We start from the raw sequence: 15,300 nt of genomic DNA, 5'->3' as shown, positions 1-15,300 counted from the left end.
ATCTCCCCCACGTACCCCACCCGCCTTATTTGTGTGTGTGTTAGGGGGGGGGGGGGGGAGCTTCGCGATGCACTTCTAATGAGTCATGGAACATTCGTCGGGTGGCTAATTAAAATAAATTATATTAATATTAGATAAATGTAATCAAAACAGTGATTTATATTTTATTAAAATGTATTTTTAATATATTTTCGAAACAATAAAAATATTATTGCAGTACGAAACTCACAATGTAGTGACTTTTTATATTTAATACTTATGTTTATGGAATGATTGTGTGAACGAGGATGATCTTTAACCTCAAAAGCAACATGGAGGAAATTGGCATTGTAGTTTCGGAGAAGGACAAGGTGCGAAATTACTAGTTTTAACGGTGTTAAGAATTAGTATTTTTGAATTATATCCGATTTGTTGATTTTCTGGGATGTAAATAATGTACCTGCAAATTTTCATGATTTTAGATGCAAAAATAGTTGTTGAAATTGGTGTCAGAATTTGATCGCCGCAGAAGATAAAAATGCATTGTCACATACACATTACAATGTGCATTGCACCGGCTAGCCCCATAAATGTGGCCTATTTACTGGACTGCCTCCGTAAACATAGGCCACACATCCACATGTACAAAAATCGTGTCGACGGAGCCAAATTTTGATTTTCACATTTAGGCTTAGTTTGTAGGTTTTTTTTGCTTTAGAAGCATACTCACCCTCTTTATAGGCTAATCAGAAAGTGCTGCCTTTTTCAGATGTATATTTTTCGTGAAATTTCCAGATTCATTTTTACACGTTTGCGTATCAAAATTTCAACATGAAATTTCACAAAAATTAGACATCTGAAAAAGGCAGCACTTTCTGATTAGCCTGTAAAGAGGGTGAGTATGCTTCTAAAGCAAAAAAAACCTACAAACTAAGCCTAAATGTGAAAATCAAAATTTGGCTCCGTCGACACGATTTTTGTACATGTGGATGTGTGGCCTATGTTTACGGAGGCAGTCCAGTAAATAGGCCACATTTATGGGGCTATGCACCGGCATGACCGGGGATTGTGAAGTTTAGACAGCGGCGATCATGTAGTTACGGGGCCCCCTGTAGTTTCGGTCAAATTAGAGCCAAGAATGTTTTTATCTTTCAAAACTGACATTTGCAACCTGAAGAAGACTTCTCTCAAGTAATGACACCTTTTTTTGGTAATTTTGAACAGTTTTTAATTTTAGGCCCACACCGTCGCGATTAATTATGGTTGGTTTGATGCCGTGCAATTCAGCGCATCTTGTGCATTTACGGTACATCGTGGTGATCACCATCTTTATTTTCATGTTGCGTTTTGTCATCGTCAGCGTCATTTTACGCCCAAATTTCCCTCAAACATGTCATAAATTGAAACTCTGCCCTCTATCAAGTATCATGTCTATCAATCTATCGATGACATATATGTACCTTCACATGACCTTAGCTTGAGAAACTCCAGCTCCAATGCTTATTGGGAATTTGATATGTACTAGAGCTGGAGATCATTGTACATTGTAGTTAGCGGTCCAAAAATGGCGGATGCTTTGAAATTTGGCCTCAACACAGCCATCCATATCATATTTTTTTCATATTTTAATAGTCAGTTTTGTTCTGTTTAAAGTTGATCCTTTGCTTTGCTCTTGCAATATTTAGGCTTCCTTAATAAAGTGTTTCTTGTTCGTGGGGCAAAAAGAACATGCGTTGCTAGCCGCGGGCACATTTTGGAATGAACGCATGATGACTTGGAAGCGCCAAAGCTTTCCAATGACGATTCGTGCACAGCAACACGTGTAAAATTGCCCTGCAGGCAAGATGGTGCATATTACCGTGAAACACCTTATTATTTTGCAGCTAGTAGTAGTAGGAGATAATTTAAATCCTGCTTTTTTCAAATATAATTTATTTTGTAGAACCTTTTTTAAATTAAAAAAAAAAATCTTTAATTTGAATTATAAATGCACCGTTGTACTGTTTGTCTTTAGGATGAAGCCCCATCACCCGCAGACTCAAGACCCAATACTTCCAAACCCAGTAGCATCTTAGATGCACTGGACACAGATGACCTCTACACAAGATTCAAAGTAAGTCATTGAGACTAAGCATCGTAGCCCTCACCCACTAGTCCTTAACCCTGTTTAAAATGCAACAGAAATTAAAAATTTTAAACAGTTGATGCATACTCTTCCATTTAGCAGCCAGCTATTCCTTGTGCTTTGTTGCATCTCGTTCCGGGGTAAGTGCTCTTATCTTCAAGGAAACTTGAATCCTCGATCCTGATTGGTCGATCCATGGCATCAAGCTGTGCTACATATAACCGTGTAGCGCGGCCTCGGTCCATACCGCACTCTGGGTATTGCGCTATTCTAAGATGCGAGCACCATTCCGTATTTAACATACACCTGTAATAGGACAACCGCTGAAAAGTTTGTGTACAGCGTGCGTGTTCCATCTGTTCCTACGTCAAGTTTGCTTGGAGATAAATTTGTTGTCACACTCGTGCTCGTGGAACACAGAAATGTAGTGCATATGTGTCCCACATTGTGGGACACAGACGCGCTACACTATTCTGTGTTCCACTCGCGCTCGCGGGATAAGTTATATTATAACACCTCACCCACAGATTCTGTGTCTTGATTGGCCGAGAGTGAGTCACATGTTACTTTCTATTTTTGCTATCTTTCTCTGCACGGCCAAAAGTACTATACCCGTAGCAACCAAAGAACTATACCATTAGCAACCAAAGTACTATATCCACGGCGCGGTATTTGTGTGCAAATGCATGCTGGTGCGCGCATTGCGCAAAGCGCGTATTGTTCCAAAGAGAGCGCGCCGCAGAGTTGGGTTCAAACATTTCGTGAAGGGGTAGTTTGGAAGAGAGAAATACATTTTCCACCAATTTTGTATTGAAATTGAAGTTTATTTCATCTGTGTTCAGATTTAAATAATTTAAAATATTAAAACCAAGCAGAATCTGTGGGTGAAGTGTTATAAAACAAATATTGAATGCTTTATCTCGTGGTGGAGTAAAACTAGCCTCCCTCGGTGATCCATTCTATTTTCCCTCGGCTTCGCCTTGGGAAAATAGAATGTCCATGGATCACCACTTCACCACTCGAAGCATTTAATATTTGTATAATAGTGCCAAGGCAATACAACAACCCATTGTTGCACTTGGTTGCATTTAGCAGGGTAACTGCTTAGTGCCAAGGCTGGTAGGCACTGCATTCACTGCACAATGAGATGCCACCATATCATCTTCAAGTTTCTCTTTCCTCTGAACAGAAACTGCAGCGGCAGATTGAGTTCTATGAGGTCCAAGAGGAGTACATCAAAGATGAGCAGAAGAATCTCAAGAAGGAGTTCCTGCATGCCCAGGAGGAAGTCAAACGCATCCAGAGCGTGCCGCTGGTCATCGGTCAGTTTCTGGAGGCCGTGGACCAGCACACAGGCATCGTGGGCTCAACAACAGGTCAGGACAAACTTCAAATTTGATTTGAAATTGGCTTTTGGCCCACTAATTTTGGAGGATGCATTCTTGTCAAGGTCTTGAGCTTGAACTTGTGTCTTCTATACTCTGCCAGGCATAACTGGTTGCCTACTTTATCTATAGACTTTGTCTTCAAGCAAAGTTTAACCCTCAATCCTGATTGGTCGATCCATGAGAACAAACGGTGCTACATTATCACAAAATACCAAGGTCCGTACCCGACTCCGCGTGCCACGCTATTTCAGATGCATGCGCCATTCCCACTGCGCGCAATATGATAACCTAATTTGATTTATATCACCCCGACCTAATTTGATTTATATCACCCCAACGCAAAATTCCATTTTATAATAGTTTATGTTGGTACTCGCTGCTATGTACATCAGATTCGAACCGGCCAACTGATCCCGTTAGCTCGGTGGTCGAGTGGTAAGACATCTGCACTGGAAAGCAGGAGGTCGTGGGTTCGAGTCCCACCCAAGTGATTTTTTCCAACTTGCACTCGGGAGGTAACACACTGAGTATACAGTGTTTAAAAAAACGTTGGTGAAGGGCAAAACCTAATTTGATTTATATCACCCCGACGCAAAAAATTCCATCTAATAATAGGATGCATTCTGTCAAGGTCATGAGCTTTAATTTGTGTCTTCTATGCTCTGCCAGGCATAACTGGTTTCCTAGTTTATCTTTAGACTTTGTCTTCAAGCAAAGTTGAATCCTCAATCCTGATTGGTCGATCCATGAGAACGGACGGTGCTACATTATCACAAAATACCAATGTCCGTACCCAACTCCGCGTGCCACGCTATTTCAGATGCATGCGCCATTCCCACTGCGTGCAATATGATAACCTAATTTGATTTATATCACCCCGACCTAATTTGAGTTATATCACCCCGACGCAAAATTCCATCTTATAATAGTTTATGTTGGTACACGCTGCTATGTACATCAGATTCGAACCGGCCAACCGATCCCGTTAGCTCGGTGGTCGAGTGGTAAGACATCTGCACTAGAAAGCAGGAGGTCGTGGGTTCGAGTCCCACCCGAGTGATTTTTTCCAACTTGCACTCGGGAGGTAACACACTGAGTATACAGTGTTTAAAAAAACGTTGGTGAAGGGCAAAACCTAATTTGATTTATATCACCCCGACGCAAAATTCCATCTTATAAAATATGATAACCGCTGGAAAGTTTGTGTACTGTGTGCTTGCTCCAATTTTACCGTGCGTCGGGTATGCTTGAAGATCACTTTGTTATCCTGCTCACGCTCGTAGAACGCAGAAAATGTTGTTCGTCTGCTTCCCACATACCACTCCGCCATTTGTGACACAGACGCAATACAATAGACCTTTATCATGCTGCCACCATTTTAGTCATGTTCCCTGTATCCAATAACAGTACCGAGTGATAATTTTTGGTGTGCAAAAAGGAACCAGACTATTTTTTCCTTCCAGCCTCGCTTTGGTTACATTGATTTGAATGGGGAAAAAATCCAAATGGCTGCAACATGATAATGTAAGATTTGAGGCTTTGCATGGTGGAGATACTAAATAATGAAAGGTTTGCTATTTTATTCCTTCCCGCCTCGCTTTGGTTACTTGGATTTGAATGGGAAAAAAATCCAAATGGCTGCAACATGATAATGTAAGATTTGATGCTTTTGCATGGTGGAGATACTAAATAATGAAAGGTTTGCGGAAACACCTTGTGCGAATAATTTCTCAACTAAGAGAATGGTTCTAAAAAGAACCAGAGGTATAAACTCGACGTTCCGGTCAGTATGCTCTGACTGTCTTCAGGAGAGTTTTGAACATGATAATGGTCTATATTCTGTGTTCCACTTGCGCTCGTGGGATAACTAAAAGTACATGTATATCAGATGCGCTACTTTTGGATATCGTCCCCACAGCTTCAACTGCTATAAGTGTACACTGATGACTTTGGACACAGATGACGTTGGAGTGTAGAGGCCAAATTAGGTTTTGCCCTTCACCGATGTATAAACACTGTATACTTAGTGTGTTACCTCCCGAGTGAAAGTTGGGAAAAAATCACTCGGGTGGAACTCCAACCCACGACCTCCTGCTTTCTAGTGGAAATGTCTTACCACTCGACCACCGAGCAATGGGATTGGTTGGATGGTTCGAATCAGATGTACATAGCAGCGGGTACAGCAGTAACTATTCATAAGATGGAATTTTTTTTTTTTAGTGTAGAGGCACTAGGTTGAGGCAAAAATATTAATGTTTTTGTCTGATTTGCATGAGTTTCACTCTTTTGAACTCTGACATCGTTGTTTACAGGGTCAAACTCTTATGTGCGCATCCTGAGCACATTAGACAGGGAGCTCTTGAAACCCAGTGCCTCCGTCGCTCTTCACAAACACAGCAATGCCCTGGTTGACGTCCTACCACCCGAGGCAGATAGCAGTATTACCATGCTGGGAACCGGTGAGTATCTGCCCTTGGGGGTGGGGGGGGGGCAGTGGGTGTTGTTTCCCAACATGCACAGTGGACGACACATGGGCTTGTCTATACATGTAGATAGAAGCTACAAGCAGAAAACCTCCTACTATTTAAGAGGTCACAATCGGTCAAAATTGTCTTCCTCACCTCCTGGCATACTGTGTACAAACCAATGGGGGTCTTGACCAATATTGACCCAAGTAATAACAAGGCTGACATTGCATGTTTCCATAGGAGGGTTAATTCAAATAAAACCCTCCCTCTCTGGCTGGCAATTTTAACAAGGCCAGCCCAGCAGTCAAAATAAACCAAGTGACTGTTTTCAACAGTTGAGTGCCCCCTGCCTTCATAAAGTAGGATTGACTGGCTGTGATTGTTATGAAATATGATGTAGCTATGCTTTGACTGTAGGAGATTGACATTAAAGCCAGCTGTGCCTACCAGTCACCGGCTTTTGTCGGTTGTTTTTAAGATGCCAATTGAAATATGATCTGACTGTTGGTGACTAGCCTGTGTAAAAGACATGGCAGGGGAACAGGATTGAATTTTTGACAGTCTGTGACCTATCACACAAACGAAGGGTAAAACGTTGGAGTTGCTGAGTGGTCCCTTTTGAACGTCAAGGGAAAGTATGGAATAACTCAAACTTGAGAGAGTGGCTTCAGTCCACTTCTGTAAAATCTTTGTATCTTGCTGAAAACAACATTGACCCTCCTAGTGGGAAGTCAGTATTTAGAGCATGTTTTTTTTAAATCCCTTAAAAACCCTGCCGGTCAGTTTCAGGTGAAGGGATATGAAGTGTTAGAGTAACTGTGTCACACAGAGAGTCACAGTACGCAAGTAAAACAGCACTGCGGAGAGCAGTGAAGCGTGACCGAATCTGTGCAGGGATTTGAAGTGTTATCCATACTAACAGAAGATTACACTGTACCTCAAAGGAATTTGAAGTGTGGACGCTAACTCTATGGGCAAAAGTTTTTTTTTTTTCAAAAAGTGTGAAGGGGTGTTAAGTGCAGAAGACTAGGAGGGTTAAGACAATAGAATTATGCATTCTAAAGGCATTTGTGTCGTTCACTTACAGATGAGAAGCCAGACGTGTGTTACTCGGACATCGGCGGTATGGACATCCAGAAGCAGGAGATCCGTGAAGCCGTAGAGTTACCCCTGACACACTTCGGCTTGTACCAACAGATTGGCATTGATCCACCCAGGGGAGTGCTCATGTTTGGCCCTCCTGGATGTGGAAAAACCATGCTGGCTAAGGCTGTGGCTCACCATACCACAGGTGAGTAGCATGTGAGAAAACCATGCTGGCTAAGGCTGTGGCTCACCATACCACAGGTGAGTAGCATGTGGAAAACCATGCTGGCTAAGGCTGTGGCTTACCATACCACAGGTGAGTAGCATGTGAGAAAACCATGCTTGCTAAGGCTGTGGCTCACCTTACCACAGGTGAGTAGCATGTGGGAAAACCATGCTTGCTAAGGCTGTGGCTCACCATACCACAGGTGAGTAGCATGTGGGAAACCATGCTTGCTAAGGCTGTGGCTCACCATACCACAGGTGAGTAGCATGTGAGAAACCATGCTGGCTAAGGCTGTGGCTCACCATACCACAGGTGAGTAGCTTGTGGGAAACCATGCTGGCTAAGGCTGTGGCTCATCATACCACAGGTGAGTAGCATGTGAGAAAACCATGCTGGCTAAGGCTGTGGCTCATCATACCACAGGTGAGAAGCATGTGGGAAACCATGCTGGCTAAGGCTGTGGCTCATCATACCACAGGTGAGTAGCATGTGAGAAAACCATGCTGGCTAAGGCTGTGGCTGATCATACCACGGGTGAGTAGCATGTGGGAAAACCATGCTGCTAAGGCTGTGGCTCATCATACCACAGGTGAGTAGCATGTGAGAAAACCATGCTGCTAAGGCTGTGGCTCATCATACCACAGGTGAGTAGCATGTGGGAAAACCATTCTGGCTAAGGCTGTGGCTCACCATACCACAGATGAGTAGCATGTGAGAAAACCATGCTGGCTAAGGCTGTGGCTCATCATACCACAGGTGAGTAGCATGTGGGAAACCATGCTGGCTAAGGCTGTGGCTCACCATACCACAGGTGAGTAGCTTGTGAGAAAACCATGCTGGCTAAGGCTGTGGCTCACCATACCACGGGCGAGTAGATGTGAGAAAACCATGCTGGCTAAGGCTGTGGCTCACCATACCACAGGTGAGTAGCATGTGGGAAACCATGCTGGCTAAGGCTGTGGCTCACCATACCACAGGTGAGTAGCATGTGGAAAACCGTGCTGGCTAAGGCTGTGGCTCATCATACCACAGGTGAGTAGATGTGAGAAAACCATGCTGGCTAAGGCTGTGGCTCACCATACCACAGGTGAGTAGCATGTGGGAAACCGTGCTGGCTAAGGCTGTGGCTCATCATACCACAGGTGAGTAGCATGTGAGAAAACCATGCTGGCTAAGGCTGTGGCTCATCATACCACAGATGAGTAGCATGTGGGAAAACCATGCTGGCTAAGGCTGTGGCTCACCTTACCACAGGTGAGTAGCATGTGAGAAAACCATGCTGGCTAAGGCTGTGGCTCACCATACCACAGGTGAGTAGCATGTGAGAAAACCATGCTGGGTAAGGCTGTGACTCGCCATACCACAGGTGAGTAGCATGTGAGAAAACCATGCTGGCTAAGGCTGTGGCTCACCATACCACAGGTGAGTAGCATGTGAGAAAACCATGCTGGCTAAGGCTGTGGCTCACCATACCACAGGTGAGTAGCATGTGAGAAAACCATGCTGGCTAAGGCTGTGGCTCACCATACCACAGGTGAGTAGGATGTGAGAAAACCATGCTGGCTAAGGCTGTGGCTCACCATACCACAGATAAGTAGCTTCAGGTTTTCCTCTGTCTGCGGCTTTGGCCTCTCGTGTCTGATCTAATTGAAAGATCTTAAACTTTGCCATCAGATTGTAGAATTGGTGTTCTGGCTCGGTAAAGTTGGAGTCGATTCCACATGGAATTGTGTCACTCAAGCCTCATATTTATACTTGTTCATTGGTTTTGAGTAGCATTCGCTCTTTTCACACTTCCGCCATGGGCATGCAGAGCCTCGATCTGGCAACTTTACCCAACAAATATAGCCGGTTCAGTGATTCCCTTGTCGGGGTTCAGATCACTGAACCGGCTATTGTCATTGTGTAATGTTGTGAGGTCGAGGTTGTGCATGCCCAATGGCGGAGTGTGAAAAGAGCGAATTGGGTGCATGATCAAATGATCCCAACATGCTATTTCTGAGTTGTGCACTAACACCAGTCTATGGAATTTCCCATTGCACGTCAAGCGTCTATGATATGCAAGCAGATTTAACAATTAATTATGCAAAACATGACTGCGTCTTGACCTCAAAATTCTGACCATTCAGCGGGTGCCTTCTGTCTTGTCTTCTGTAACCCGTTACTGTATTACAAAAAACATGTCAGCCAAAACTGACCAACCAACAGCTTCGTCCGCATAATCGAAATGACATCAAAATTTCTAGAGCCCAATCCATATTGGCTGGCGCAGGGTTGCATAAAGTTTGCATTGCTCACATACATCAGATATTGGTTTATACAGAGAGGGCTCAGTTGCACTACGGGTGATACTCAGACAACCCTGGAACATTTCTAGCCTTGGTGGGGCGCTGTGGTCTTGGTGGGGCGCTGTGGTCCAATGGTTAAGGTGTTCGACTCGTGTGCCGTGGTACATGGGTTCGAATCCTGACCGTGGGAACATGGTGCTTGTGCTCTTGAGCAAGGCACTTTACCATTATTGCTTCGTCCTTCGGATGGGACGTAAAGCCGTAGGTCCCGTGTGTTGTGTAATGCACGTTAAAGAACCCAGTAACACTTGTCGCTAAGAGGAGGGGTTTGCCCCGGTGTTTCTGGCAGTGGCAGCAATTATGCGCCGCAGCACCTAGCAAAAAGGTGCTTCATAATGGGTCTCATATGTTCATATTTCACTTACCTGTCTTTTGTTGCATTCTCCCCCAGCACTTTGTATCCTTTGGAAAAGGCGCTATATAAATACAGTTATTATTATCATTATTAGCCAAATAAATTTTGACACGTTCCCTAAACTTTCATTTTGTTGTTTCTTCTCATCCTGTTGCCTGACAGCATCTTTTATACGGGTGGTCGGCTCTGAGTTTGTCCAGAAGTACCTTGGTGAGGGACCACGCATGGTGCGGGACGTCTTCAGGCTAGCCAAGGAAAACGCGCCCGCTATTATATTCATTGATGAGATCGACGCCATCGCCACAAAGAGATTCGATGCACAGACAGGAGGTAGGAGAACGATGATCCAGAGGGGGTCCTCAAAATTCAGAAATATTTTTATTTATGTTGTAACTTGATGCGTAAGTTCTTCTTTTGTGAACAAAAAATTGGTATGGTTCCATGAGCAACTTGGTTTGCGATTGCTACTGTTGCATAGTTAGTGGCAACTAATGCTGGGTAATACAGATGTGGCTACTTTAAATTCCCTGAAGTTTTGGAACACTGACCAATGGAAAAGACTTTGGCTCGTAAATATGTATGAGGTGTAATAATGTTTATATTTACTGAGTGTTATTTGTAACTTCACAGCTGATCGGGAAGTTCAGCGTATTCTTCTAGAGTTGCTAAATCAGATGGATGGATTTGATCAAACAGTTAACGTTAAGGTAAGTCAACCATCATAATGCCATCACAAGGCCAACACAAGACCATCAAAAACCAAAACTTCTCTGATGCTACAACATTGATGAGTAGAACTTAAAAATAATGACGTCACCTGTTGATCTGCTTGCTTCTTATGGGAGCCAGCTGGGGAGGGGAGCTGTGGAATGCCATGGCCTCATGGTCTGGAGCATTGAACTTGTGGTCTGCGGGTAATTCTGCAGGTTATGGGTTCGAGTCCAGCCTGGGGTTATGGTGCCTGTGCCCTGGGGCAAGGTACTTCGTCACTCGTTGCTTCTCCCCACCCAGGAGTAAATGGGTACCTGTGAGGGCAGAGATGGTTATTGTGATTGAATTAGCTTCCTTGCGCCTAACAGGCTGCATCGAGCTGTATACTCTCCCGGGAGCTGAGATGGTATTCGGAATGTTTCATTGGCCCAGTGAGCAGGGTAATAATGATGTAGCGCCTTGAGCACCAATAGTGTATATGTGCGCTTTATAAATACCCATTATTATATTATTATTTAAAAAACCACATGTAACCAAAACATGATTCTGATGAGCCTTGCATTGTTCTGACAGGTCATCATGGCAACCAATCGGGCCGACACCCTTGACCCCGCCCTGCTCCGCCCAGGTCGCTTGGACCGTAAGATAGAGTTTCCCATGCCAGACAGGCGACAGAAACGTCTCATCTTCAGCACCATCTGTGTCAAAATGAACCTTTCCGACGAAGTTGACTTGGAAGACTGTATCCTTATAACATTTATCCTGTAAAATTTAAAGCTAAAGGGGTACTGGGGAATGGGGGAATAGGGGAGTGTGGTTTAGTGGTTAGGGTTTGTGACTCATGATCAGAGGGTCAGGGGTTCAAATCAATTTGCTGGCCGTATGTTGTGTCCTTGGGCAAGCCACTTCACCCCCACTTGCCTCTCTCCACCTGGGAGTACAATTGGGTACCGGCATTGGCTGGGGAGTAATCGATGGACTAGCATCCCATCCAGGGGGAATAGAAATATTCTCAGTCGTTTCATGCCCAGGAAACCAGAGATCATCATCAGCATCATCATGTCGGGATCGCCTGGGTTGTGACGACATCACGAGCCAGTCCCTGAGTCCTCTTCCTCCAGCTGTCTCGATCTACCATGCAGGTGCGCAGCTCCTCTGCAGATGTGAGATCAGTGTCCCTCGTGAGCTGGTCCACAAAGGTCAGACTTCTTTTCCCTCTTAAGGCAGTGCCCTGGGTGGGCTCCCACAGTATGGTTGGGTGGGCAGCAAGCTCAGGGTGGCGGACGCAGTGGCCAGCAAGATTAAGACGACGCTGTCTGATCTTGTGAGTCACTCTCTGCATGCCGTTGTAGAGGTCATCATTCCTCATACAATCCTGCCACGATACGTTGAGGGCTATACGTAGCATGCGAGTGTAGCATCCATCCAGTGACTTCTCCTCCTTGGTTGTGAGGGTCCACGTCTCTGCACCATAGAGTAGGACGGACTCAATCGTGGAGATGAAGAGCGACCTTTTGAGCTTTGTACTGATGGCTGACGTCCATACATTTTTCATGCTGTGAAACCAGAGATAACGCCGGCCTGATGGGCCATATTGGCTCGTGACTTTACTTTATCAAGAATGCAGCTAAAATGCATTTCCCACCAAATGGTCAGAACTGTAAATATGATTAAAACTTACAGTATATGAGAGAACACAACTACATGTTTAGCCAAGGAAATTCAGGATCCAAATTTTGTCCTAAAACAATTACCTGCTGGGGTGCTAGTCTTCATTCCAGTCGCACCTCACTGCTGTGAACATATATAGACAAGGCAAAAATTGCTGCTGCCTCAGATATATAAACAAACAGGGTTTTCAACATTTTCTCCGTAAGTGTAAGACATTATGTGTAATTCCTGTTAACCAGACCTTTGAAGTATGGTAAGTGGACAACCTAGGACTATAACTTACAGTAATTTAAACTGTGAAGCGCATGGTCCTGGTGTAAGTCTTTCTTAACTTGTTACAATAACAGATGTCGCCAGACCAGACAAGATCTCAGGAGCAGACATCAATGCAATATGTCAAGAGGTAATTTCATTGAGAAATAAAACATAGATGATATGTGTTTGTGCACATTCAGAAGATTAATCGCACATACGTGGAGTGCTGTGGCCTCGTGGTTAAGGGCACTGGATTCGTGGCCTGTGGGTAAAGCTGCGGGTTGTGGGTTCGAGTCCAGCCTGGGGTCGTGGTGCGTGTGCCCTTGAGCAAGGCACTTTGTCACTCATTGCTTCTCTCCACCCAGGAGTAAATGGGTACCTGCGAGGGCAGCAGAGATGGTTATTGTGATTGAATGAGCTTGCTTGCGCCTAAAAGGCAGCATCGAGCTGTATACTTCCCAGGGAGCTGAGATAGTGTTTTGAATGTTTAATTGGCCCAATGATCAGGGGTAATAATAATACTGTAAGCACTGTGATTTAGTTTACTAATAAGAGCGTTCTTAAATGCCGATTATTATTATTATACTTGACACACACTCGAACACATTGTCGCATCAGGGCAACTAGGTCGTAACTCCATTCTGCAACAAAGTCGTATCTCGCGAGTATACGCTCCATGCAACAAGGTCGTATCTCGACGTCCATTGACATTGTGTGTGTACATCCAAGTTATTTTATGAGATACGACCTTTTGACATTCTGAAACTCGCGTTTCACGTACGGCACATTTTAGGAGATACAACCTTGTTGCACGGACACGACGACATGCTCGTACACGCAGTGTGTCCCACACATGCAGCTCCCACTATTCAGTCACGAAGCACTATCTACAGTTTGTGCACATTATATAATTTGTTGTAACCTGACTTCTCAATGTACCATCGGTAACAAAGTTTACAACAAATACGTAAGATTAAAAACTTTGCATGGTGGTGGTATGAACTAGGGAAGGCTTGCGGTAACACAATGTAGAAATCTCTTTTGGGAAGATGTGTGGTTCTGAAAAGACGTTTCGATCAGTATATTTTGATCGTCTTCAGTTTTCAACCAGCCGGTTCTTTTCAGAACCACACATCTCTCCCACAAGAGATTTCCACATGGTGGTACCACAAACCTTCAGTTGTTTTCTAGAAATGTTAAAATAAAACTTACAGTTTTCCTCTCAATTGTTCATCAACAGGCCGGCATGCAGGCGGTCCGGGAGAACCGCTACGTCGTTTTGGCCAAAGACTTTGAGAAAGGCTACCGCAACAACATCAAGAAGGACGAGTCCGAGCACGAATTCTACAAATAGTCTCGGCAATTCCTTTCAATTCATGTCAATTGTATTTCAGTGTGTGTGTCTTTTTGAGAACGTTGGATCTATTTCAGTGGATTGGTTCAGCTTGTATGTTTTTTTTATTTGTGACCCTCCAACACAAAACCAGTTGGAAGTAGCACGGCCGTATTTTGAGATACAGCCTATGGTACATTGTACAGGCAAAACGTATCGAAATTCACATTTAGGCGTTAAAAGCCAGAGTAATAAATGTATTTCAATTTCAATGAAGTTTATATTTGTAAAATTTCCAAGGAGTCCTAAGGGAACATTTTAAGTTTCCGAGACTCACAAATTTGAAACTGAAAATAGCTACAACTCCATCAGATTTTGTTTGATTCCCATATTCTATACATCGTGGGAAAGCTTTATTCAATGTCCTTTCCAATGAGCCCAATATTCCAGTTTTCAAAAAATGTTCCAAGTTACTGGTTTTGTGCTGGCTGGAGGGTCATGTTTATATTGAAATAATTAAAATGGAGAAACATTGAGGGGTAAATTAAACACAAACCCAGGCTTGGGTGTCTTGGCGAGGTATCAGCTCCATTCAAACATTGGCATCTTACACTCTTTTTCAAACAAATTCCAGAGACGTGCCAAGCCAAATTTATTCCCAAGATTTGAATCAAGTTTGACGTTTGAAAGAGTACATACTCAAAGTTCGACCCCAGTCACTCTTATTATTTCGTTCAGGTGACTCTGTGCTGAAAAGTTTCAAGTCTCTTGACAAATTCTCCACAACTGGTCTAAGTTTGCTGTGGAGGTGTTGGGTTATCCTTCTCCCCCTAAACTTGAATAGGCCATTTGTGAGCAAATGATGTGTTTTGACGATGCTATTTTCTTGCTATAAACACTCAAATAATCGCATTTATTTAAGCAGTTTAGTTATTTTGGTAAACTAAAAGAAAGATTAAAGGTCTTATTTTTGAGCTGTGTCAATGCATAAACTTAAAGGGAATATACAACATTTGCAAACATCGAAAAATAAAACCACCACGTTTTTATGAAAAACCTTACTAGGATGTTGGTAAATGACAGTCTAAAGCATCCTGTAAAATTATGGCACCTGGTGTGAAGTCATTTTCAAGAAAATGGTATTTTTGTATACATTTCCAACAGTGGTCGGCCGACCATCGTTGGAAAATACCAACTATTTTTCAACTACTGCTCCAAATTTACCATTTTTTATCAGTCCAAATTGTGTTTGCTATTGGTTACATGTTCATTAACGGGTGCAGGCCAGCTAGACTGGTTCCCTTACCTTACAATTTTCAGGCATCTATAAATTGATTCATTTTATATTTTAGTTT

General features: G+C 43.5%; 1 protein-coding gene across 1 annotated transcript; it reads left to right on the top strand.

The window, feature by feature from the left end:
• The first annotated feature begins 265 nt into the window (after nucleotides 1–265).
• Nucleotides 266–14,485, top strand: LOC119736316 (26S proteasome regulatory subunit 6B). The gene is made up of 10 exons (XM_038210363.1): nucleotides 266–350; nucleotides 1,994–2,092; nucleotides 3,294–3,480; nucleotides 5,805–5,951; nucleotides 7,048–7,251; nucleotides 10,138–10,305; nucleotides 10,606–10,682; nucleotides 11,260–11,428; nucleotides 12,705–12,760; nucleotides 13,853–14,485. The coding sequence occupies exons 1-10, from the start codon at nucleotides 288–290 to the stop codon at nucleotides 13,964–13,966; spliced, it is 1,284 nt and encodes a 427-aa protein (XP_038066291.1). The 5' UTR covers nucleotides 266–287; the 3' UTR covers nucleotides 13,967–14,485.
• The last annotated feature ends 815 nt before the right edge of the window (nucleotides 14,486–15,300 follow it).

Source organism: Patiria miniata, unplaced genomic scaffold, assembly GCF_015706575.1.
Source record: "Patiria miniata isolate m_02_andy unplaced genomic scaffold, ASM1570657v1 HiC_scaffold_29, whole genome shotgun sequence".
NCBI lineage: Eukaryota > Metazoa > Echinodermata > Asteroidea > Valvatida > Asterinidae > Patiria > Patiria miniata.
Note: the sequence above shows the minus strand (reverse complement) of the source record. Positions and strands in the feature narration are given on the sequence as shown.

Bases quoted from the DNA above. Each gene is read 5' to 3' on its own strand.
- LOC119736316 (XM_038210363.1), top strand. From the start codon at position 288: ATGATCTTTAACCTCAAAAGCAACATGGAGGAAATTGGCATTGTAGTT. The intron at 5,952-7,047 runs GTGAGTATCTGC...GTTCACTTACAG, and splicing joins TATTACCATGCTGGGAACCG to ATGAGAAGCCAGACGTGTGT. The intron at 11,429-12,704 runs GTATCCTTATAA...TTACAATAACAG, and splicing joins CGAAGTTGACTTGGAAGACT to ATGTCGCCAGACCAGACAAG.